Source organism: Ipomoea nil, unplaced genomic scaffold, assembly GCF_001879475.1.
Source record: "Ipomoea nil cultivar Tokyo-kokei standard unplaced genomic scaffold, Asagao_1.1 scaffold1129, whole genome shotgun sequence".
Classification (NCBI taxonomy): Eukaryota; Viridiplantae; Streptophyta; class Magnoliopsida; order Solanales; family Convolvulaceae; genus Ipomoea; species Ipomoea nil.
The window spans coordinates 648,914-671,820 of NW_017617557.1; the positions used below are offsets into that span (position 1 = coordinate 648,914).

The 22,907-nt window shown below is 33.6% G+C and overlaps 3 protein-coding genes across 7 annotated transcripts; 1 reads left to right on the forward strand and 2 right to left on the reverse strand.

The window, feature by feature from the left end:
- The first annotated feature begins 2,799 nt into the window (after nt 1-2,799).
- On the forward strand, nt 2,800-5,781 carry LOC109183548 (copper chaperone for superoxide dismutase, chloroplastic/cytosolic-like). Of its 3 annotated transcripts, XM_019333652.1 has the most exons (6): nt 2,800-3,129; nt 3,214-3,240; nt 3,889-3,961; nt 4,055-4,189; nt 4,422-4,639; nt 5,423-5,781. In XM_019333652.1, the coding sequence occupies exons 1-6, from the start codon at nt 3,088-3,090 to the stop codon at nt 5,666-5,668; spliced, it is 741 nt and encodes a 246-aa protein (XP_019189197.1). In that variant the 5' UTR covers nt 2,800-3,087; the 3' UTR covers nt 5,669-5,781. The 3 variants fall into 3 exon arrangements, with proteins under 3 accessions (XP_019189197.1, XP_019189198.1, XP_019189199.1); XM_019333653.1 differs by lacking the exon at nt 3,214-3,240; XM_019333654.1 differs by lacking the exons at nt 2,800-3,129; nt 3,214-3,240 and adding an exon at nt 3,491-3,585.
- A 1,592-nt stretch (nt 5,782-7,373) lies between these two features.
- On the reverse strand, nt 7,374-12,898 carry LOC109183539. 3 transcript variants are annotated; one of them, XR_002054569.1, is made up of 8 exons: nt 12,667-12,898; nt 10,287-11,945; nt 10,042-10,192; nt 9,804-9,951; nt 9,479-9,700; nt 8,897-9,181; nt 7,877-8,068; nt 7,374-7,745 (listed from the first exon to the last, which is right to left on the reverse strand). XR_002054569.1 is itself a non-coding variant. In XM_019333643.1 (7 exons), exons 2-6 carry the CDS (start codon nt 11,929-11,931, stop codon nt 8,909-8,911), a joined length of 2,439 nt encoding a protein of 812 aa, XP_019189188.1. In that variant the 5' UTR covers nt 11,932-11,945; nt 12,667-12,898; the 3' UTR covers nt 7,374-8,068; nt 8,897-8,908. The 3 variants fall into 3 exon arrangements, 2 of the variants coding, with proteins under 2 accessions (XP_019189188.1, XP_019189189.1); XM_019333643.1 differs by having other exon boundaries at nt 7,374-8,068; XM_019333644.1 differs by having other exon boundaries at nt 7,374-8,076.
- A 1,777-nt stretch (nt 12,899-14,675) lies between these two features.
- Nucleotides 14,676-15,159, reverse strand: LOC109183520 (classical arabinogalactan protein 9-like). The gene is made up of 2 exons (XM_019333617.1): nt 14,889-15,159; nt 14,676-14,843 (listed from the first exon to the last, which is right to left on the reverse strand). The coding sequence occupies exons 1-2, from the start codon at nt 15,127-15,129 to the stop codon at nt 14,707-14,709; spliced, it is 378 nt and encodes a 125-aa protein (XP_019189162.1). The 5' UTR covers nt 15,130-15,159; the 3' UTR covers nt 14,676-14,706.
- Nucleotides 15,160-22,907: the final 7,748 nt, after the last annotated feature.

Below are 22,907 nucleotides of genomic sequence, written 5' to 3' on the forward strand. Positions count from 1 at the left end.
AATACATCCATAAACATAGTCAAAGAATAAAAAAAAATCCAGATTCAGGAACTGTATCCAGTTCATCATTATCTGGATTTCAGTTAATGGCTTCGACCAATAAATGGAAATTTCAAGTTTGAAACTTGATAATTTCACATTCAAGCCTTTAACTTTTATGCAAATATGCAAATATTATCATTTAATGGCTTCCACCAATAAATGCAATCTGGAACTTCTCAAGTCTCAACAGATCACATTATCTCAGTTCACACAATGACACAAATCAAAATCACAGAAACCTTAACCAAACTATCAAAGTATCACAAATTATACACAAGTGACACTGTGACATGCAATCTGTAACTTCTCAACAGATCACAATATCACATTATCAATTTATCATAGTCCACAGAAATCATAATCACATAAACCCTAATCAAACTATCAAAAGTATCACAAATTAGAGACAAGTGACATACAATCTGGAACTTCTCAACAGACCACATTATCACAGTCCACACAAATCACAATCTATAAGACTAGGGTGAGTAAATCAGTGAGTAAATCACAACTACAAAACTAGGGTTTGTGCTTCCACCATAATAGATCACAACATAGCATAATCACAATCTATAAGACTACGGATGAGTAAATCACAACTATAAAACTAGGGTTTGTGCTTCCACCATAATAGATCACAAAATAGATCACAACATAGCATAATATAACACAAATATACGAACATCTGAACATGCAGGGAAAAAAACCAACAAACAATAAAAACAAAAACTAGGGTTTGTGCTTTACTTGGTTTCCCCTTAATATTCGCCGGAGAACAAGGGCATCTAATCAATAATCACCACGAGAACTCGAGAAGGGCTTCCACCAGTCCACCACCAACGGCCACCGACCACTGGACAATCAGACAATTGAAGTATCGGAGAAGTCAGAGTCTCAGATAGAGAAACTAGAGAGTAGAGACTCAGAGTCTCAGACTCTCAGAGAGTAGAGACTCAGAGTCTCAGACTCTCAGAGAGTAGAGACTAGAGAGTAGAGAGAGGTCAGAGACTTAGAGGATGAGAGGATTGATAGGAGTAGAGAGAAGTCAGAGAACAGAGAAGAGAGCTGAGAGTCTCAGAGAAGAGAGCTATGCAAATGACATTCACAAGCATTCAACATACATATATACTAACCTTAAACGACGTCGTGTAGCATATACCTAAATCCTAACCCTAGGAAACTTCGGATAATCGGACGGGTCGGATACAAAAAAACCAAACCCTATCCGAAGTGCTTTATCCGACGTCGTATAGGCTGCGGATCGGATATGGAATGTCGGATGCGGATCGGGTCGGATGGCTTGGTTTCGGATTTCGGGTCGGGCGGATTTCTCGGGTAGGGTCGGGTTTGCACAGGCCTACTTCAAACTGTTGAATGACCAAAACACTTTCTTTAGCATTTTGATCTTGGGTTACATCATAATTAAAATTTTTAAATTTTTACTACATCTAAATCTCTTAAATTAGGAATTTCTTTATCCATAATAATTTATTCAACAATAATGGTTGAACTAAATGAACACTGAGCAAAACACCTAAAGAATTGGTACTGTTGATTCATTCATTGATCTTGAATATATGTGCATTCATTAAATATATTAGAACCCTTTGCAACAAAAATACTTGGTTACGTTATTATTTAAAAAAAATGTTAGTAACAATTATAATGAATCTCATATATTACATTGTATTCACATACTATGAATTATATATTTAAATAAACAAATTAGACATTAAATTACTTATGTTGAACTTCTCATATATAATCTTGCACTAATATACTTTCAAATATTTATTTAATTATAAACATTGGGTAGAAAAAATGACCGTCAAATTATTAAATCAAATGAATAGTTTAGATTGTTCATATTTTAATTTTTCCTTGAGATTTCCTAATTGATCTTTAATTATACGATTATCCGATCCGTTAACTTTCCCATTAAGTACCATTAATTCAACGTTAGTCTAATTCTAATATTAAAGTCTAAAATAGAATTATAACTACAACATTAATCTAATTCTAATATTTAAGTCTTAATAGAACTCTAACCACCGAAATCTCTTCAAACAATATTAGTATATATATTTAATATTTTATGCTTTAATTTTTACTTTCTCTCCTTTATGTCCCGTATTTGGTTTCTACCATACCCATACAATTATTTTATTGACAATTATAATCAATTTCGACTATATTATCTTGCATTTGTAAACTTAGAATTACCAATTTAAATACGCAAATTCAACATTCAATTATCTATGCATGAACAATTCTAATATAATCTTGCCTTGATATACTTTAAAATACTTATTTAAGAAAAACATTGGGCATTATCCCAATCGCGCAATGCGCGTAAAAAACTAGTAGAGTAAGATAAGATAATATTTTTATTATTTATGTTTATGTGGCAGGTAAGTAACCACTCCAACGCTTATGTGACGCACCACGGTCCACGAGGGCATTTACTGGGTTTTACTTGAGAGGTGACCAACTAATGAAGTCAACTGATTAAAAATCGTGTATTCATGTGTTCAATTAAACTTTTTAAAAGTTTGTGAGGCTAATTGACATTTTATAAATCTATTTTGACCATTTTTCCAATAAAAAATTATGACCATAAGTAATGACTAGTAAAAGTGATGACTGATGACCGTCGTTTTTGCCTATACATTTCTAGTCATCTCTCGAATCTTGAGAATTGAAAAATTAAAAGTGATAACTAGAAACCCTATAACACGCGGTGGGAATCGATGATTTGATTAAAAAAATGTAATTTTCCCACTCAAAGTTCATTTAAATTAATTAGATTTTGAATTTTCGATTCCAATTTTCAACCAAACTGGGGTTAGTGGGATAAAAAACTGCAGCTGTTTGCACAAGCAGCCGCCATTTCAGTTTCTTCCATTTCTTCTGCTGCGAATTGAATCCCTCTTCTCATTGGAACCTCAATTTCAGTTTGATTTCTTGTTCAAATCCGCTTTCACACCCGCGGGCCTCGTGTTCGCCTAGAATCCTGCAAAACCGAACCCTCTCTCTGCTGATCAAATGGAGGCGCGCTCATCCGATCATCACCCCTCGTCTGTTCAGGTATTTGCTGTTCATAATTTCTTTTACAACGCTAAATCTTCATTTCCGACTAATTGATGGGAGTTTTCGGTTTTGGATATGCAGAACGGCGCCGTTTTACCTGAGTTGCTTGTAAGTTCTCTAGCCTGATTTTTATTTATTTATTTATTTTGTACAAAAATGTTATCTCAAATGCTCCGATATTCTTGTGGTACTCACCTAATTTTTAGAATTTCCAAAATTTATGATTTTGATTTGCTATGAAAGGGAATGGTACTAATGGTGTAGTACCATTAGTGTGTAGTACAGTTTTAGATTACAGAATGAATGGAAGGAATTAATGTGAAGTACTCAAGTACAAGAGTACTTCTAGGGCAATCCTTTTATATAAGTTGCTTGTGTGATCATTTTCTCTCAAATCTTTAGGAGAAGAGCAGTTCAAATAGAGCCCATTTGATCTATATATATACATCTGGAGTAAGTTTAGATATTTCGAATGCTTAATATTTCTTTTTTTTTTTTCTTCATTCAAATTTCGTGTAATAGTAGAGCTTTTCATTTTGAAATTATATCCAGGAAGATTTGAGTTGTGGAATACTGTATCCATGTTTGAAAAAAAAAATTATTTAGTACTTCTACTACTCCTTATGTTTGTGGATGAATATGTGATCTGGAGTCTGAACCATGTCTGTGGATCACCTTATCTATTATGTTGCCTGTGTGTCTATGTTAATGATTTATGCTTCGAAATTTAATGGTTTCTTGATAACACGCTGACAGACAGAGTTTATGGTGGATATGTCGTGTGAGGGTTGCGTTGAGTCTGTGAAGGGTAAATTGCAGAATGTTGAAGGCAAGGGCTAGAAAATTGAATGAGAATCTTACTTCGTTGTTTTTCATTGTTGAATTAATTAATACAACTTTTCTGACACATTTTCACATTCAGGAGTTAAGAGTGTCGAGGTTGATCTGAGTAACCAAGTTGTTAGGGTTCTTGGGTCTTCACCTGTGAAGATGCTGACGGAAGCATTGGAGCAAACAGGTCGAAAGTCTCGACTGATAGGACAAGGAGTTCCAGAAGGTTTGCTGCCTTTACCAGATTTATCTGTTATCTCTTTCGTACTAATGTATAAAGTTTCTGAATCTAATTTTTCATGCTGGTTATATTTCATCAAGATTTAATTAGTTATCCTCTCTAGCCTCTTATTTTGGTCATCTTGCTTTCATGCTAATGCAGAATGAAGAGAATACCCATTTGACTTTTATTATGTTAGCAACATCCTTTGTCTTGACCATTTGATTTTTATGGACAGATTTCCTTATATCTGCTGCCGTAGCCGAATTCAAAGGACCAGATATTTTTGGTGTCGTTCGCCTGGCCCAAGTGAGTATGGAATTGGCTCGGATTGAAGCTAACTTTAGTGGACTATCACCAGGAAAACATGGTTGGTCCATCAATGAATATGGTGATCTCACAAGAGGTGTAGCTAGCACTGGCAAACTGTACAGTCCAACAAATGACACTGAAAAGGTGGTTGCATTTTCTATATTCCTATAACCTTTTTGAACTGTTGGTTCTTTTTTTTTTTTTTTGGGTGACGAGGGAAAACCCACAACGACTACCTGAGGGTGTACACTGGGTAAACCTTGCCTTGTGACCCTAGCCGGCAAAGGACCATTACAAGTTTGTATCCTTAGCCATTTTGATTGGGGTTATCCCATTTAAAAAAAATAATAATAATTAACATTTCCTACAATGCAAATGGATTTGATAATAGATTGTAGATTGATGACACTTTACTCATAAAGGATCTGTTAACAAAGCATACCATAGTCAATACTTGTTAGATGCAGTTTATGAAACTAGAAAGAAATTATTCTTTTATGAAAGCTTCTTCCTTGCCTCCTCCCTATGTGGGATAAATTGTCAAGAAATAGGCTTATGAAGGATGAGTCTATCTTCTTTTATCATGAGTGGGGTTTTTGTTTGGTCTACCAATTCCACCTTTCTTCTCTCGTAAAGAAGTGAATGTCAATGCCGTTTTTAGGAATGTCACTCCACCAAAACGGAAATCCCATTAATATTTTACACAAAAATGTCTAGGGTTTAAAAACTACATAAAAAAATTGTCTTGTCCTCTCCAATTCTACACACTTCAGGTAATGATTCCTCGTTTCTACCAGAAAACCTTCTCGTCTCTCCTAGTTTCCTTCCAGTATTTCCCTCCCCGTCTCTAGTCAATTTCATGTGCTCTTAGGCTGCTAATTGCATATTGCCATATTGAACTTAAACAAGGGGATATTGATATTTCAGGTACTCGGTGACCTGGGGACACTAGATGTTGACGAGAAAGGTGATGCATTTTATTCTGGCGTTAAGGAGAAGCTGAGAATTGCAGAGCTCATAGGGCGGGCCATTGCGGTGTATGAAACTGAAGATAAAAGAGATCCAGGACTTAAAGCAGCAGTGATAGCTAGAAGTGCTGGGGTTGGTGAGAATTACAAGAAACTTTGCACCTGCGATGGGACAACTATTTGGGAAGCAAGCAGTCAAATTTGAGAGCTTCATTATAACCTCACCTGCTGTATTTCTAAGTGTACAAGTTTTTAAACTATGTACACTACACTTTATTTTTATCACATTTTTAACTATTTCTCTTATATTCTCTAAAATTTTCAAATGCTTGTCAAGCTTCTACAATTATAGGGTCAAAAGTTCATTTTGATGAGATTTTTTTTTTTTTTTTTTTTTTTTTTTTGAGTAATCAATTATAGTTGATGATTGAAGATAAAGAAATATAATTATGATCAGTTCATGATTCTTTCCAAAAGGGTAAAAATTGAAAGAAAATAAAACATTGAAAAATATGAAGGAAAATGGCGCTTTTAATATCTATAGGGAAATATTCACTCAATCCTCCAATTATTAAGGATTATTTATTTAGTCCCTCAATTATTGAAATTATCATTTTAGTGGTAGAAGATATAGTTCTCTAATAACAAAATCTGTTAAATATCTTAGTGACAAATATAGTACATCAATTGTCATTCGATGGACTATATCTACCAATGAAATGATAATTGAGAAATTAACGTTGAGATCCTAATAATTGAAGGATTGAGTTAATTATTTTTCATAATTGAGAAATTAAAAGCGTCATTTTTTCAAATTGACCTCATCTTGCTCCATTGACATCTTGCTCCAATGAGGTAGAAAATTGGGAATTGTCCTATCTTGCTCCGTTGACATTTCTAAGAGTAACCCCAATAGGGGGTTTATTCATAGATTTTAGAACAGTAAAATTTCCTTGCTTAGCTTTTGACAAATGGAAGTTGGGGATTTTGCAAATTTTTTTCTCCTGCAAATGAGAAGATTTTGTTGATTGCTTCATCTTTTTATTTCTCTCTCCTGCTGAGTGACCATACATCATGGGCCCCAACATCCACACGGTATGTTTCATTTGTTTTTTTGTTTTCCTAAAAACTGGTGCAACGGCCAGTTATGGTTGTTTATTATTTTTAATTTTTTTTTAATTTAATATAACATACAATGTTATTAATTTTTTTTATTCTTTTTATTTATTAAATTCATAATTATCAATAAGATTTCATCAATTTTATAATTATACTTACAATATAAATTTTTAGAATGATAATAAAAAAAATAAATAATTCAAATATAGGATAGTAAAATGGTAGGTCCACAAAAAGTTGTGAAGAAACTTAAAACTAATGGAAAGAAGAGATTTTGTGATTGGGTGAGATAGTGGATATGAGGAGGATGTTGGGGCTCACAAAAATCTGGGATAAAATCTCCAACTATTGAGGATGCCCTAAGATCATCCTCAATAGTCATGAATTTTGCAAATGATATAACGTGCCCAGTTGGGCTCTCCTGGTGCGCGTTACCAGTGAACAATTTCACTGAATTGGTGGAGTCCACACATCTAACAAAAATCAAAGTCTTATTGCAAAGTCCTAAATTACTCTCTCTCTCTTCCACATAGGATTACATTTCTTCAAAAACCACCCCAAAATTTGTATTAGGGATGTCAGTACTCGGTAGTTTTGTTGCGTATTTCTAAGTCCTGGTATAGTTGGTCTTGATTTATAATCCATAATAATACTAGAACATGGCAAATGGCGGACCGTTTTACATATAATTGGTATCCATGCTAAACTTGTTATCAAGTACTATCTTGCATTCTTGCCTGTTGAGAGAAATGGAGTAGGCAAGGGAATAAAATGGTTAATAAATGCAAATATTTTACGACAGTAAAGGAAAATCTTAAGGCATTCATAATTCATTACTGATTCTGTTCTTATACATGAATACCAAACACAAACACACACACACACACACAAAAACACACAATATATCTGATGCATGTAAAGCAACAGTTGTTCATTGTAAGAGCAGAACCACAATAACCATCTTGGAAAAGCAATGGACTTCTTTGTAGTCCATAGTCCATACATAGATGTAAGAAGTTTAAGCACAACCTAGCTTGAGAAAACTGAACCAGGGACAAATTCACAAAGAAAGATGATGTCATGATTTCCATACCCAGATGCAGTGATAAATGAGGATTCAGTGTTACACCCTACAGCACCCCGTTCTCTTGCTCACACCAAAGCTGTTCATGAGGTGTTTGGTCAATAGCAAGGGATATGCCTTACTCAGATGAGCCAATCTTTTTTACACTGTCAAGGATTATGGATTCTGATTTCTGAAATTGATTTGAGGCAGTCACTTGGGAGTTCATACCTTGTAGTGCCGGGCTTGGAAGTTTCCAGGCTAGGTACTGGCCGGGTGCAAGAATGACGAGCCAGATGATGGTAGCGAACACTTCTTATAATATTGATTCCAATGGCCGGCTTGCAAGGACATGGCATTAAGCACAAATTTGGGGAATGCGTTCAAAAAGCAGCAGATCTCCTTGTACTCTTGTAGCCCTTGCTGCATCACAGTTACAAAGAGTGATATGGCCTTGTGCAATAAAAGATTTTCCTAGACTAGTTGACGATGAATCATAAGTTAATGTAGACCAGGCATAGAGCACAGGATTTAGTTAGTAATATTATAAGGTTACAAGCGCCCAAGGAAATAGCTATTTGTGTTCCCTATCTTATAAATTATTCCAAATTTTCAATTTAAGGGAAAATAGCACTTTTCATTTTTTTTTTTGGCAGACCACGAGGTGTCCTGAGCAGGTCCTAACTGTAGGAGGCACCTTTAAGCCCGTACCATACTCAAATTAATCCCCGTTCGCACCGGGCCAGTCCTATTAAGGGGCAAAGTGCTGGCCAGATTGGGTTTTCCATATGAGAGGGGGTTCGAACTCCCGACCTCTCTTAAGGGACAAGAGTGCACGGCCACTCACACCAACCAAGCACTTTTCAATTTTCATCTTTCAATTATACCGTAGCCACTTTTTATCCCTCAATTGTCTGCGGAATGGCTTTTTTTAACACAGCGCTAACAAAACTCGGGGACGAAAAAAGCCACTTCATAGACAATTGATGGATGAAAAGTGGCGATAGGTATAATTGAGAGACGAAAAGTGTAATTTTACCTCAATTTAATGATCTATGCTTAACCCACAAAGCTTTGTTAGTTCATATATGTCAGTCTATTCTACAGATAACCATTTTTAAAAAATTAATAAGCACGCCCTTGCATCTGTTTGAACATGCATTTAATACAATGAATATGATCTCATAAGAATGAATATTAACTTTGGTTTTGTACGCAAGACTAACAGATAGAAACTAATTGATAATATACCTCACAAGCCCATCACAATCGTGCATTGATTTTGTTCAAGCTTAACGTGTCTGTATTTCCAATGGAAGCAGTGTGCACTTCTGATGCCTCAATCGAAACTCTCCTGCTAGTATCTTGAGAACAAAGATAAGACAGTGACTGTACCCATGAAACTAACGCTGGTTTCCTTGTAACATCATCTAACTCTGCAATCTGTTGATATAAATCATTAAGAACCATATTCTGGCCATCAGTGGGTAGTTGAACAATCATCTGGGCCAGTAGCCTCATCAAACTAGGCAGAACCTGAAATGTTTATTAATCTCTCTTATCAGTGAAAACTATGCAGCGAAACAATCAGGTTATGCTTGTGAAGAAGAAAATTTCCATCCTCCTTTTCGAAGTCTCTCCTACTGTAAAAGAGTTCTTGTTTTAGAGTAATTAAAGAATTCAGAAAGAAAGGGTAAAAATGCATGTAGAAGTGAAAAATTCCTCAAGCACATGACAATAAACAAAGAAAAATTGGCCACAAAATGCAGGAGACTTGATAAAAGAAATATAGAAAAAACAAGGAATTATTATGTATATTTTTTACCACTTTACCTGTATATCAACAAGAGAAAGGAGTCTCAAGAGTAACTCTAACATTTTCTTCGTAGGCTCTATTTCTCCTTCCCAATTTTTGATAACAGAGCAGAGGCTATTTACTTTTTCAACAAGACTATGGATGCAATAGAATATTGACGGGCTTCCAGCAGGAAGATGTCTAACAAGAGCAGTAACTCCAGAAGCAACTCCCTCAAAAGGTGTAATATCTGGATATGCCTATATATTCAACTCAAACTCAATCGAAAGATAGAAAACCTTGTCTATCCAAAAATTTATGGAGTAATACAATGACAAGAAGTAACGTTAATTATTTGAATACCTCCAAAGATCTTTTCACGTAATAAAAGACAAGTTTCTCCTTTAGTGTAACTCTTTCATCGTGGTTAGGATCCTTTCCAGATGAAATGAAAGCCACAAATACTGAGTGCGATGCTCTAGCTACTTTCCGAGTTGGATGACCCATATATCTGAATAAACATTGAATAAAGGAAATATGCAATTAATCTATTTATAATTAATTCCATTGTGTTTAGATCCAGCCAATCTATGTAGGATACAAGAACATAATTGGTGCCACCACTGTTCCAAACATGGAGGCTGGCATACATTCAATGCAAGTTGGAATAACACGCAAATAAAACAACATCCGAGCAGTTTGCACTTCATCAGTGGACCATGAATAGTTCAGTTCTTGAAAAGTGGACGACCCTACAAAAGAGAAACAAGTAGTGCAGGTGTACTACAGTAAAGATCACAGGTGAACACAAATTTAAAAATAATAGATTAAGATAAGAAGTTGTACCTGGTTTGTTTGTCAAATTGGCGTAAGATGGCATTGATTTCACAAATGACACACAAGCTGATTCATTTTCCTGTACACTAGTAATAACTGCTCTAATTACATCCATATATTCCTGCAAACGCATCCGTCGGAAATATTCCATACAAGAAAAAGAAACTAATATCTGTACAGAAAGTTTCAATTGATCTTCATGGGCAATACCCGATCCTAGCTTGTGCTTTGTTACTGCCAATGCAAAGACCACAACCATAAGGAAAGCAGATTCAGCAATTTTTTCTAGATTAACAGATAAACCATCCTTCCTGTATTGTAGCATTAAAGCCACCTGCCGATACCACAAGTAGACATCCTGACAGTAATCCCATATAAGATTCTCTACAGTACTTCGGTTTACTTCACCAGATGAGACATATTGATTGCAGAAAACAGCAGTGATACTTCCTGCTTCTTTAAATATAGTGCTATGCAAATGCTCCTGAACATTTATCTCAATTTCCACCAAATTCCCAGCATGCGACTCTAGGATCCTAGTGTAGATGCATTGCAATGGGAAGATTTCAGTCAGTAATGCTTCCGCAAGGCAGAAAAGAAGAGAAGCTCTATGAGAAACAGTACCACATTTGGATAATGCTAATGACACACATTGTAGTAGAAAACTGTTTTTCAGCTTCACACTTGAAGAGTTAGCATCTCGAGTTCTTGAAATCAAGTCTCCTGCAACAACTGCAATTCGCTCCTCTGCAGGAATTCTCAGGTGCAATAGCAAATTTGCATTGGTTCTATTGATAGTCCTTAGAACTCCAGCTGCAGCCATTACAACAGCAAATGATGCATAGTTCTGTGGTGGACTCTCCAATATCTCTCTTTTGAAAAGATCAATGCGATCTGAAGAGTGTGAACTGATTAAATTTGACAGGACCCACTCAGTTAAATGTAGTACTAGAAGTCCGTTCTCAATGCTAGACAAAGGAACATCAGTTTTGTCCCAAACTCCAAATAGAATGCCTAGAATTCTAACAAAATAAATATTCAGAGGGCAAGATAAAGCATAACCAATTCCTGCAAGAACATTGGGAATTAGTCCTTCAGACATGCAGATCAATTTAAAATCTTGTTCAAGTAGCATGCAGAGCATCTCTAGGCAGGCCTTTCTAGATTTCTCTGATGCTGAAGTTACAAAAGAAAGGGCACCAAGTAGAAGAACACCTTCAGAGTAGAAAACAGAGATTTTTTCAGAATGCAAATGTACAGAGAAAAGGTTCAAGAGAACCTCAACAGCATAATCAACAACAAGAGAAGAGGGTCTGGATGATTTCCTAATCCAGATATACAGAAGTTTCAGAAGTAAAGAATAAGATTCCTGTGGGAGGGAGATTTTAGGTGAGGACATAAGAGAGAGTAGAAGTTTTGCTTGTGGATCAGCAATATACAGTGAGTTTTGAGAGGTAACAAGAGTATGCAAAGATTGGAGGTTATGAGAATTGAAGGCCTGTTGTTGAACTGAATCCCGCAAATCTGCCCATGCTTGTATTATGGCTTGAGCAGATGTCAAAGATGGCTGTCTTGAGCTCACACTGCTGCTGCTCCCACCAATGATGCTTTGCAGCCATACTTCAAGGAAAACTGTTTGAGATTGCTTAGCCATCTTGTGACTTCCACCTGCAAGATTAATAATGGTAAAGATTATTGTTTCCATAATTTTAGCTGAAAAAAAAAAAAAAAAAAAAAAAAAAAAAAAAAAAAAAAAACTACTCTCTAACCCATCTTTAATAAAGTCAGATCAACACCATAATAGCACCACTTATAAACTTCATGTGATTGAAGACTACACACCCATATCATATCAATCATTAATTTACTCAATTCATCAAAGAACAGCTAGATAACACATCCTTGTTTTCTTTACCCTGAAAAGGACAAAATAGGCAGCAAAGTCCCTGCTATTAATATCAGAGCATTGAATAACTCCTAAATGCAGACTGTGAAAATGAGGTTTTAACAAGAATTCCACATTAAACATATCAATCATAGTTATAGCAGAATATGGAAACTAAGAGAAGCTTACCAGTTACATCTTAATAATATGCTAAATTCCTACAGAGTAAAATGTTACAATTCGCACCATGACCTCTGATAAGTTATTAATATCAATATAAAATGCTTCAGAGCTCTTGCAAAAACAACAAGATTTGTAATTTTAGAGTTCAAATATGGCGCTGGGTCTTTGCGGACTTCCGTCGAACGCTATAGAGACAGTCGATAAAACCGTTCAATTCAAACCTTAAGCAACATTGAAGGACATGAAATTAACAGTCAAACGGTTAAACAATCATCTAACAATAGAAACCGTCATGAATTACAAGATCACCCACAATTTTACCTTACACGGCAGTACTGTCGATGCTGAGCTCCACAAAATTTCTCGCGGGGCAACAAGATTCTACTCTCTAACAAAGCAAGCCAAGTTCTGCAACTAAAGCAGTGGGAAACTTCGATTTCTGTTTTTTTTTCTTCTCCCAGTTTATAATCTATTATCTATATATCAGTCTTTTTGTGAAGTTCTTCGATTTTGACGACGTTTAGTTTAGTTGTACGTTGCTGGTCCGCTTGCAGATGAAGGTTGCATTTTTACAGTATACTCCGTAATTTTTTGACACGTCCGAAATCTTTCAAAGGGAAAAAAAAAAAAAAAAAGAAGTTACAATATAAATATCTTTCAATTTTTTTTAAATACTATTAACTCTATTACAATATAATATCTCTTTATACATATTTTTTCAACCTATTAAAGTATAAAGAATCAAATACTTCCACATTGAGATTCGAACCCAAAACCTATCATTTATTTCCTAAAACTCAAAAAGAAAGAAGGGAAAGGAAAAAAAAAAAAGAATTTATATAAGCCCTTAGGGCATCCTCACAATCGTTATACCCTGTACCACGGCGCACATTGCACTATGCACCCCGCGCCTCTCAAAACGACGTCGTTTTGGTAAATTATGTAAGGAGTTGACGTGGTTATGTATATTTATTTATACAATTATGTGTATTTGCTTATACAATTATGTGTATTTTTTTATACAATTATGTTGATTTGTTTATACAATTATGTTTATTTTTTTATACAATTATGTGTATTTATTTATACAATTATGTACATTCATGTATACAATTATGTGTATTCTAGTATAAAATTATATACATTTTTGAACATGAGATTTTTTTTTTATAAAGAAAATTAACCACCAAACACAGGGTAGTGAAATTTAAAAATAAAAAATAAAAAATAAAAATCTGAAATGAGTCGTTTTGCATCAGGGCGCACAATGCAATGCGCACCTTGGTGCACAATATAAATTGTCGCATCCTCAATAATAGTGGAGATTTTGGTATAGGTTTTGAAGAGTTTTTGTAAGTGTGATTAGGAAAGAGAAAATGAGAAGAAATAAAAAAAATGGAGAAAAAAAAAACAAAGAAACAAAAACAAAAGCTGGCCTACGATTGGTTCTTTCATCGGTTGGGCCCCACCAACTGACAAAATCCCCATTTTAACATAAGCAACTCATCCATTCTCTCTTATTTCTCTTTCATCCATGGTGGCAATTTTTTCCCTAATGGGGATGCTTTTAGATAGAAAAGGGCAATTGACCACTTTTTAACTTCCATAATGGCAACTTTTCCCCTAATGGGGATGCTCTTAGACTATCGATTTTTCAAAGTTACAAACATTTATTTTAATGACAATTACTTAAAAATAAACATTGGGCATTAGTTCATTTGCACAATGCGCGTGAAAACTAGTTATTTGCTTAACCTGCTAAACCTGCTTAAACTAGTTATTCGCGTAAATTAATTTAAATATTAAAATTTGTCACATAAACCGTATAATTCATCTTACCTACTTAACCTAAAAAGTAAAAACAATTTGCTAAAAGTGTTGTATGCACAAATTTATAGAGTTAAATGATTTAATTGTACATATTTTTTGTTCAATGGCCCAATTGAACAAACATTAATAGTTTGATGGCCTATTTGACATTTTTTCATAATATATATACTTCGTATTATATATTAAGCCTAATTATGTATGTGGTGCAAGTTCACTAGACCTATTAAGTAACTTGGTTGAAGTGAATAATCAAAAGTTGTCTGTAATCAACCGCCTATATAAAAATATACGACATTAGGACATACAGTATATGGCACATATAATTTACCGTACTAATAATACTGCTTAGAATAATTTCAATACATTATTTAAATTCTAAGTCAAGTATAAGACAAAACGTCTAACATTTTACCATTTAAGAAACAATAAGATTTTATTAAGACAGAATATCACGTCAAGATTTTATTAAATCAATGTTAGATTATATTTATATCTAACATATTTAAGGCCGGGTGGGATGCATAACGTTGTTTAGTAGCCGCTGCCGTAGTAAGGCGGTTGGGTTGGAGGCGGAACCGTCGGCCAGGGTGGAGAGGCAAAAGGCCTTCCCGGAACAGTTGTCGAAGATGGCGAGGCGGATGGAGTTGCCGGAACAGGTGGCCAATAAGATGGAGAAATGGACGGACTAATAGCTGGAACCATTGGCGAAGAAGGGGCCGCTGGAGTCGCCGGAATCCCTGAAGTGCCCGGAGTTTCTGGATTAATTGACGGAGATGGTGGAGAGATAGATGATGATGGAGCTGTGGGTGGAAGAGTTGACCAAGATGGGGTGGCCGGAGTTGCATACTGAGCCAATCTCCGGCCACGATAAGGCCGAGTTGGAGCGGCAGTAGCCATAGCTGAAATGGCAAATACTGCAACAATAGCCATCGCCATAAAAGTTGAAGTGGCCATACTGCAAATCCTCAAGTTTTCTAAATTTGCACTTAGATACTCCGTATATGTTATGGGGCTTACCTTGCCTTGCCTTTTATAGACTCCTTGAATGACCAGAAAAATCCACAACTAATCTTAAAATTTTAATCAATAAATAATTATAATAAGAAAAATTAACATAAGTTGTTCATAAGTGACCAGCTAAAGTCAATAGATCGTTCATACTGAAAATCATATTTATAAATTTGTGATTATCAAATCAATCTACTGATAAATTTAGTTGGAATTGTCCTTGATTCTTTTTTTTGGTCGCAAACTGAAACGGCTACGGACGGCACAATGTGCCGAAAAAAAAATGAATATTAGATAGTTAACATCTTAGATTAAATTAGAATTTGTTGTGACATAGTATAATTTAATAGTTGTATAATTGCATTCAATTTAGTAACATTGTGATTTCCAATGAATTAAATTATTCATAAATCTTGCTAATTACAATGGATCCATATTTCTCATTTTATAAGGCCTATTTAGTTACTATCATTTAATCGGAGCGGACCCGTGTCCACTATGTGCATGATGAACACGCTGTACATTCAAAATTTCTATACTGTACATTCATAATTTCTATACTGTAGATATATAATTTCAATACTGTAGATTCATAAAATTTATAATGTAGATTCATAATTTCTATACTGTACATTTATAATTGTTGTACTGTAGATTCATAATTTATGTACTGTAGATTCATAATTTCTATACTGTAGATTCATACAGTACAGAAATTATGAATGTGCAGTATAGAAATTATGAATCTACAGTATAGATTTTATAAATCTACAGTATAGAAATTATGGATCACATTTTAGAAATTATGAATCTACAGTATAGAAATTATGAATTTACAATATAGAAATTATGAATTTACAATATAGAAATTATGAATGTACAACATGTCCACCATGCACATAGTGGACACGGGTCCATAGCATAATTTGCCCATTTAATCCATCCAACTCTTCTTTCTTCACTTATTTTTCTTAAACAATTTTTAAGTATATTAAAAAAAAAAAAATCGTTCGTATACCCATGACTATGTAAAAATAATTATATGTAATCATAATTTCGTTTTAAAATAATGTCTTCCTGTGTTGATTATATTATCAAATAATGGTCATTTAGTACATAAATAATATACTTTAAATATATTAAAAATGTACATTATATTTTAAAAAAAAAAGTACATTATTTGAATACTAAAAGTACATTATTTTATATAATATACATTCAGCACAAAAATAATGTACTTTTAATAAATTAAAAATATATTTTTTGTTATGGTGCACACAATAATTTGTCAATGATTGATTAGTCGTTTCTATAGTCTCCCAAGCTATGAAATGAAGTTCTTTGATTTTGACGACATTCGGTTTAGTTGTATGTTTGTAGTTGATTGTAGCGCCAAAATATTGATCCTTATTTTGCAATTAATCAGTTTGCAAATTTTTACTGTGGGCCATGATTTATGTAGTAGACTGAACCATAAAGTAAATATCATTCTAAGAACACTTAAGTTTCATTTAACAATATTATTATGTTTTTAATTTCATTTTACCCCCACACTAGTTTTATTATAGCATACCAAAGTATCATTTTAATTTTATTACAATCTGATTTGATAAAATATATTATTGCAAGAGTTCTATTTTTTAGTTTTATTTTTCACACAAACTAGTTTAATTATAATAATACTGAAGTATTATTTTAATTACACTTTAAGTTAATTTGACAATATATGTTATTGTATGGGCTCCGAATTTTAGTTTTATTTTTCACACACTAGTTTCATTATAGCAACACTAAATTATAATTTTAATTATACTACAATTTCATTTGACAATATACATTATTGAATGAACTCTTTTGTTTTAGTTTTATTTTCCACACACTAATTTTATTATAGTAATACTAAAGTATCAATTTAATCTACTACAGTTTCATTTAACGACCATGGTCCATACAACGTTGTGTGGACTATGGTCCATTGTATAACAACTGTTAATCAGCGAAACACTACTTTGTATAATTAACTTATTTAAATCTAAGTCAGTTGTAACATATTTGAAGATACTTAAAGGAGAATAATATCTATATTTATATTACATATCTTCTAGAATATTTTATATATGTATTCATAATTATTTTCATATTCTTAGGATGATAGTTTAGGTTAATTCCTAAATGATTGGTTTTATTAAAATCACTCGAAATTAAACTTGTGTTAATTTTATAACGTTAATTTTAAAAAATAAATTTGAAAAAAATAAGTGTTAGTAAACAAGTTTTCTAAATAAAAAATAGAGGATGAAAATTGAAAAATTAGAGAACAGAAAACAGTTTCCGTTAGTAAATGGGCTCTACACTTTTCGCATCTAATTAAGTTATATGGTAATTGTAGAATTTGTCCCTACTTGTTGATTATGTTCACTTTTCGTCACAAAGTTACGTTATAACTGATGTTGTAAGTAATCTCTAAAAAACATCGGTAATCTCTAGTCCTATTAGAAAAGGACGGAATTTTTGCAACATCATTTATAACTTAGCAACGAGAAGTGAGCATAACCAACAAGTAGGAACGAATCCGACAATTATCATATAATTTAAAGGCAAAAAGTGTAATTTTCACATAAAACCAATTGTAACACCCCCAAAACTTAAGCATAAGGTAAAGCATTCAACTTAGAAAAATAAGTAAAAAGTCTAATCATCATGAAATAAATTTCGCGGAAGCTAAACCGTTAAGTAAGGGAGTGTTATGCCACATCTAGGTCCTCCAAACCTAAATGCACAGGCTTAACAAAATTCACTATCCATAAGTCAAAGTGTACCAAAATGGGCTCACAAGCCACCAAAAACTATATGCTAATAAAAGAGAACTAAGTCTAGAAGATGGGTTCCAACTAGCGCTCTCTCGAATCAACTAGACTGCACCTGAAATCATAAGGTTAGACAACCGTTAGCGATAATGCTAAGCAACCCAACTCCAACGCGTTGAAATACATATTCATATACTTTATAGATAAAACCATTTTGAGACTTGGGAATACATAAGTATATCCTTAAACAACACTAGGTTTACAAATCATGAAGAATAGAAGTAGAACTCGACTCATCGAGGGATGCACTCGGCAATACCAATCAATACACAAGATTATCAATAGAATCAACACAACAAGACAATGACAATGGAATAAGGATAACAAGCAAGATAAGGTAATCACAATCATCAACAAGGTGGTTCTCATCATGTTACATCATCAATCACCGATAAGGTTCCAAATCCTCAAAGAACATAGCCAAGCCAAGTCATTTACCGCGGAGTCATCACAACGACTCGTTACCATAGTGGATCAGTATGGTGGGCTCTAGTGCAATCAGTTAGATTAGATATCCGCGGGGTAACAAACCCGATTCATAGATTCCGCGGGGTCAGAAGAGACCCGAATAGGGATGCGCGGGGTCACCGGACCGGATTATGGTTCGCGGGGTCACAAGGACCCGTGGAGACAGTTCTAAATCCTTAAGTGTATACACCCTCATTGGGTTCTCCAGTCCCCAATAAGTAGAAATAGTCCCGACAACCTGGCAAAGGCTCCCTCAGAGTTGTCCCTAACCATCATCCCGAATCAAATAGAACTACCACACTGTCCACCTGTACCAACTCAATCATAACATCAAGATTCTACACTCAAGGAATCATAAGAAACGAGGCAAGTGAATAGATTCCACATGAAGGTACTCCACATAGGATAAGCTCAGCAATAGCTCAACTAAAGAATCATCAAAGACAAGGTACGAATGTACAAGCTCACATCGATAGTTCAAGGTAAATGGGATTGAAGAAAGAGATACGAAGAAGACATTCCAACAATAGATCACAACGAATAGATACGCTCAAGTTCCAATTCAATCAAGAAATAAGCCAAGGTTATCGCAAGGAAAACATACTAGCATCAAGGAGCGACATGCTAATACACAACCAAAGAGAAATCACAAGGTTACATATATACGAACATCATCAACCTCATCAAATAATCCAACGAATAGCAATATTGGATATTAACCAAGATTCAAGATTCCAAATCCTAACCATTGGGTTCACAATGCACCGCTCTAGACTTACTAGAAATCAACAAATACACACGAGTACACAATGGAACAACAAAACGAAAGCCAACAATATCGTGCCAGTGGGTGGTTTGGACGGGTGGCAAAGTACCCGCCGAAACTCCACACCGTACCAGCGGGTACCAAACCACCCGCCGAACCCCTACTGACCACCTTGTACCGGCGGGTGGCAAACTGCACGCCAGGCCCCCGCTAGTACCGAAAACCTGTAGAAGAATTCATCTCGAGAAAAATTTCAAGAATGTGCAAATCCAAGTCCAAATACCTCAATACTCACATCAACAACAAAAGGGACTTGAATACAAGAAATAACTCATCAAATAGCATCACATAACCCTATATACAAGCTCTACAATAGCATAATCACAAGAATATGCATATCACCACATAAGAACATCAAGAAATCATATTATGCAAGGAAAATAGGTTTTGTTGGACATAAGGTTACCTCTTAGCTAGCAAAGCCTCAAAGCAACACCACAAGCTCCTCTAGATCATCCTAGCATCTCACCCAACACTTGATCTTCATCAAAACCCCCAACAACCTAACATAGAAATAAGATAAAGATTAAGAGAAAGTAAAGGGATCTTGGATAGAAAAGATGTAGAAAGGCTTGACCTTACCACTCCTAAGCCTTATGAGATGGAAATGTAGAATCTTTGGTCTTGTTTCTTGAGTTGGAAGATGAATGATATTTTGGGTGTGTAAGGGGAAGGAGGCTAGAGAAGAGGAAGAGAATGTAGGAAATGTACGTGTAGGTTAGGAGTCTTGTACGGGTAAGGTGAATTATATATATTCATGTGTATGTATTAGCGTATTCAAGAATAAGATATGGGCCTTTATAATACAATCGTTATGCGTTGGACCCGTGTCCAGCATGCATGCTGGACACGGGTAATAGTGCCGTTAGACACTGTTATCTCCTTCTTTTTTTTTTTTTTTTTTTTTTTTTTTTTTTTTTTTTTTTTTTTTAAATTTCAGACCGCTTCGTTATAGGAGTATATGTTCATAATTTTATTACTATATGTTAATAACTGTACATTCATAACTCCATAACTGTACGTTCATAACTCTATAACTGTACATTCATAACTCCATAACTGTACATTCATAACTCCATAATTGTACATTCATAATTTTCGAAGCTCTATGTTCACAATTTTAGAGCTCTATGTTCATAATTTTATCACTATATGTTCATAATTGTAAGTTCATAATGTCAGAGCTCTTTGTTCATAATTCGATCAATAACTGTACATTCATAATTCCATAACTGTAGATTCATAATCTCATAACTGTAGATTCATAACTCCATAATTGTAGATTCATAACTCTATAACTGTACATTCATAACTCCATAACTGTACATTCATAATCTTCGAAGCTCTATATTCACAATTTTAAAGCTCCATGGTCATAATTTTATCACTATATGTTCATAATTGTAAGTTCATAATGTTAGAGCTCTGTGTTCATAATTTCATAATTGCATAACTGTACATTCATAACGGCATAACTGTATATTCATAATCCAAAAAAAAAACGCCGTTAACGGCAAAACGCGCGCAAATTTTTTTTTTTTTTTTTTAAAACTAAATGACGCGTTTTTTTGAAAAATGACGTCGTTTTGGGCCCGTGTCCACAATTCATTGTGGACACGGGTTAGGGCATAATTTGCCTTTATAATATGGGTAGGCTTTATTATCAGTTCAAGAGTATTTACATGGGCTTGGGCTAGAAGAATTAAATATGCAAAGTATATATATTAAAGCACCAGTCGTTATACCCTACACCACGGCGCACATAGCACTGTGCGCCGCGCTCCTCCCAAAACGACGTCGTTTTGGGGTCGTTTTGGGAGGCGCGGTAGGAAGTTGCTGGGATTATGTGTATTTGTTTACACAATTATGTGTATTTGTTCATACACTTATGTGTATTTGTTCATACAGTATGTACATTTTTTATACAATTATGTACATTCTTTTTATACAATTATGTACATCCGAATCAGAAAATTTGTGTGTATTATATTAAGAGTTGATGTATATTATGTTAAAAGTTTATGTTTATTATGTATTATGTTAGATTACGTGTATTATCTTTTAAAAAGAGTGTATATTTTGTTATATAATTATGTACATTCATGTATACAATTATGTGTATTCTAGTATAACATTATGTACATTTTTGAACAGCGGGTTTTTTTAAAAGAAAAAATTACTGCCATTCACTGGGGCGGGAAATTTCGAAAAAAAAAAAAAAAAAAATTAAAACGACGTCGTTTTGCATCTGGGCGCATAGTGCAACGCGCGCCGTGGTGTAGGATATAAATTGCCTTAAAGCACATACTAGTTGTCTTAGAAGGATCCAATCATATATATATATATATATATATATATATATATATATATATATATATATCTACATCTACAATCTACAATTCTAATAAGAGCCAATAATGTTAGGCCCTTAACTGGAACAAAAAAATGTCGGTCCTATTGTTTCTTAAAATGAATGGTTCATATTATACTATTGTTTCTTAAAATGAATGGTTCATATTATTTTTATTTTAGTATTTTTTTTATTGATTTTCCTTATTTACCCTCTATTATATTATTTTCTTCCCTTGAATAACCTAAATTCCGTTAGCATAAACTTTAGTAACGGAATATTCCGTTAAGTATTTATTATTTTAACTTACACATTAATTTCTATAAGAAAAGTCTTAGTTTCGAACCACATCCCAATTACAGTTGGCATAATTGTTAAACATATACTACGAATATGTTAAAATATATTTAAAATATATATAATATAAAATTTAACATAAACTTTGTTCAAATAATTAGTCTGCCTAAATACATAACATTCAAAGTTAAGCATCAAAGATTATAAATCAAGAACTTTAAAAATCATTTGATCAAAAAAAAACTTAATATTCTTTAGATTATTTAGATCAGAAAAAAAAACTTAATATTTCAATTATACTTTTGCATTACTAAATTTTGTATGTATTTTTTTTTTTTAAATCAATGATTGCATTATTGTTGATGAAAAGTATATACGCCACTTTATTACTCTTTAAACTAAATTAAGTAGTAGCTACAACAAAAAAATAATACATATGCATTTAATTAATTTAGAATTAGATGTCTATAATGCCTTTATTTTTTTTAAAAAAAAATTATTCATTATAAAAAATTTAAAAATAGATATAATTTCATTAGTTATATTATCTTTATTTTCAACAATTCAAAGATTCATTACCTTCAAATTAATCAATTTATTATATTCACTGCATTGTCCATTGTCTTCTTTTTACATTATCTTGTAATTAAATATCAAAGTTATAATACAAAATACATTATATATATTTATTTACCAAGTATTTTATACAAATATAATAAATATTAATATTTTGTTCAATACTTTCACATGATAACCTACAACACACATCTCACAATGCATGAAACATGTAGAGAAAACTACCACTACCAAATATCGATTAGAAAATTCAATAAATATTATCTTGCATCTATATATTTTGAATTACCGATTTAAATAAACAAATTCAATATTTATTTACATATGCATGAACATCTCC

Bases quoted from the DNA above. Each gene is read 5' to 3' on its own strand.
- LOC109183548 (XM_019333652.1), top strand. From the start codon at position 3,088: ATGGAGGCGCGCTCATCCGATCATCACCCCTCGTCTGTTCAG. The intron at 3,241-3,888 runs GTAAGTTCTCTA...ACACGCTGACAG, and splicing joins CCGTTTTACCTGAGTTGCTT to ACAGAGTTTATGGTGGATAT. The intron at 3,962-4,054 runs GCAAGGGCTAGA...TTTCACATTCAG, and splicing joins TAAATTGCAGAATGTTGAAG to GAGTTAAGAGTGTCGAGGTT.
- LOC109183539 (XM_019333643.1), bottom strand. From the start codon at position 11,931: ATGGCTAAGCAATCTCAAACAGTTTTCCTTGAAGTATGGCTGCAAAGC. The intron at 9,952-10,041 runs GTATCCTACATA...ATGTTTATTCAG, and splicing joins GTGGCACCAATTATGTTCTT to ATATATGGGTCATCCAACTC. The intron at 9,182-9,478 runs GTAAAGTGGTAA...TAAACATTTCAG, and splicing joins TTTCTCTTGTTGATATACAG to GTTCTGCCTAGTTTGATGAG.
- LOC109183520 (XM_019333617.1), bottom strand. From the start codon at position 15,129: ATGGCCACTTCAACTTTTATGGCGATGGCTATTGTTGCAGTATTTGCC. The intron at 14,844-14,888 runs CTTCTTCGCCAA...CCATTTCTCCAT, and splicing joins TCCGGCGACTCCAGCGGCCC to CTTATTGGCCACCTGTTCCG.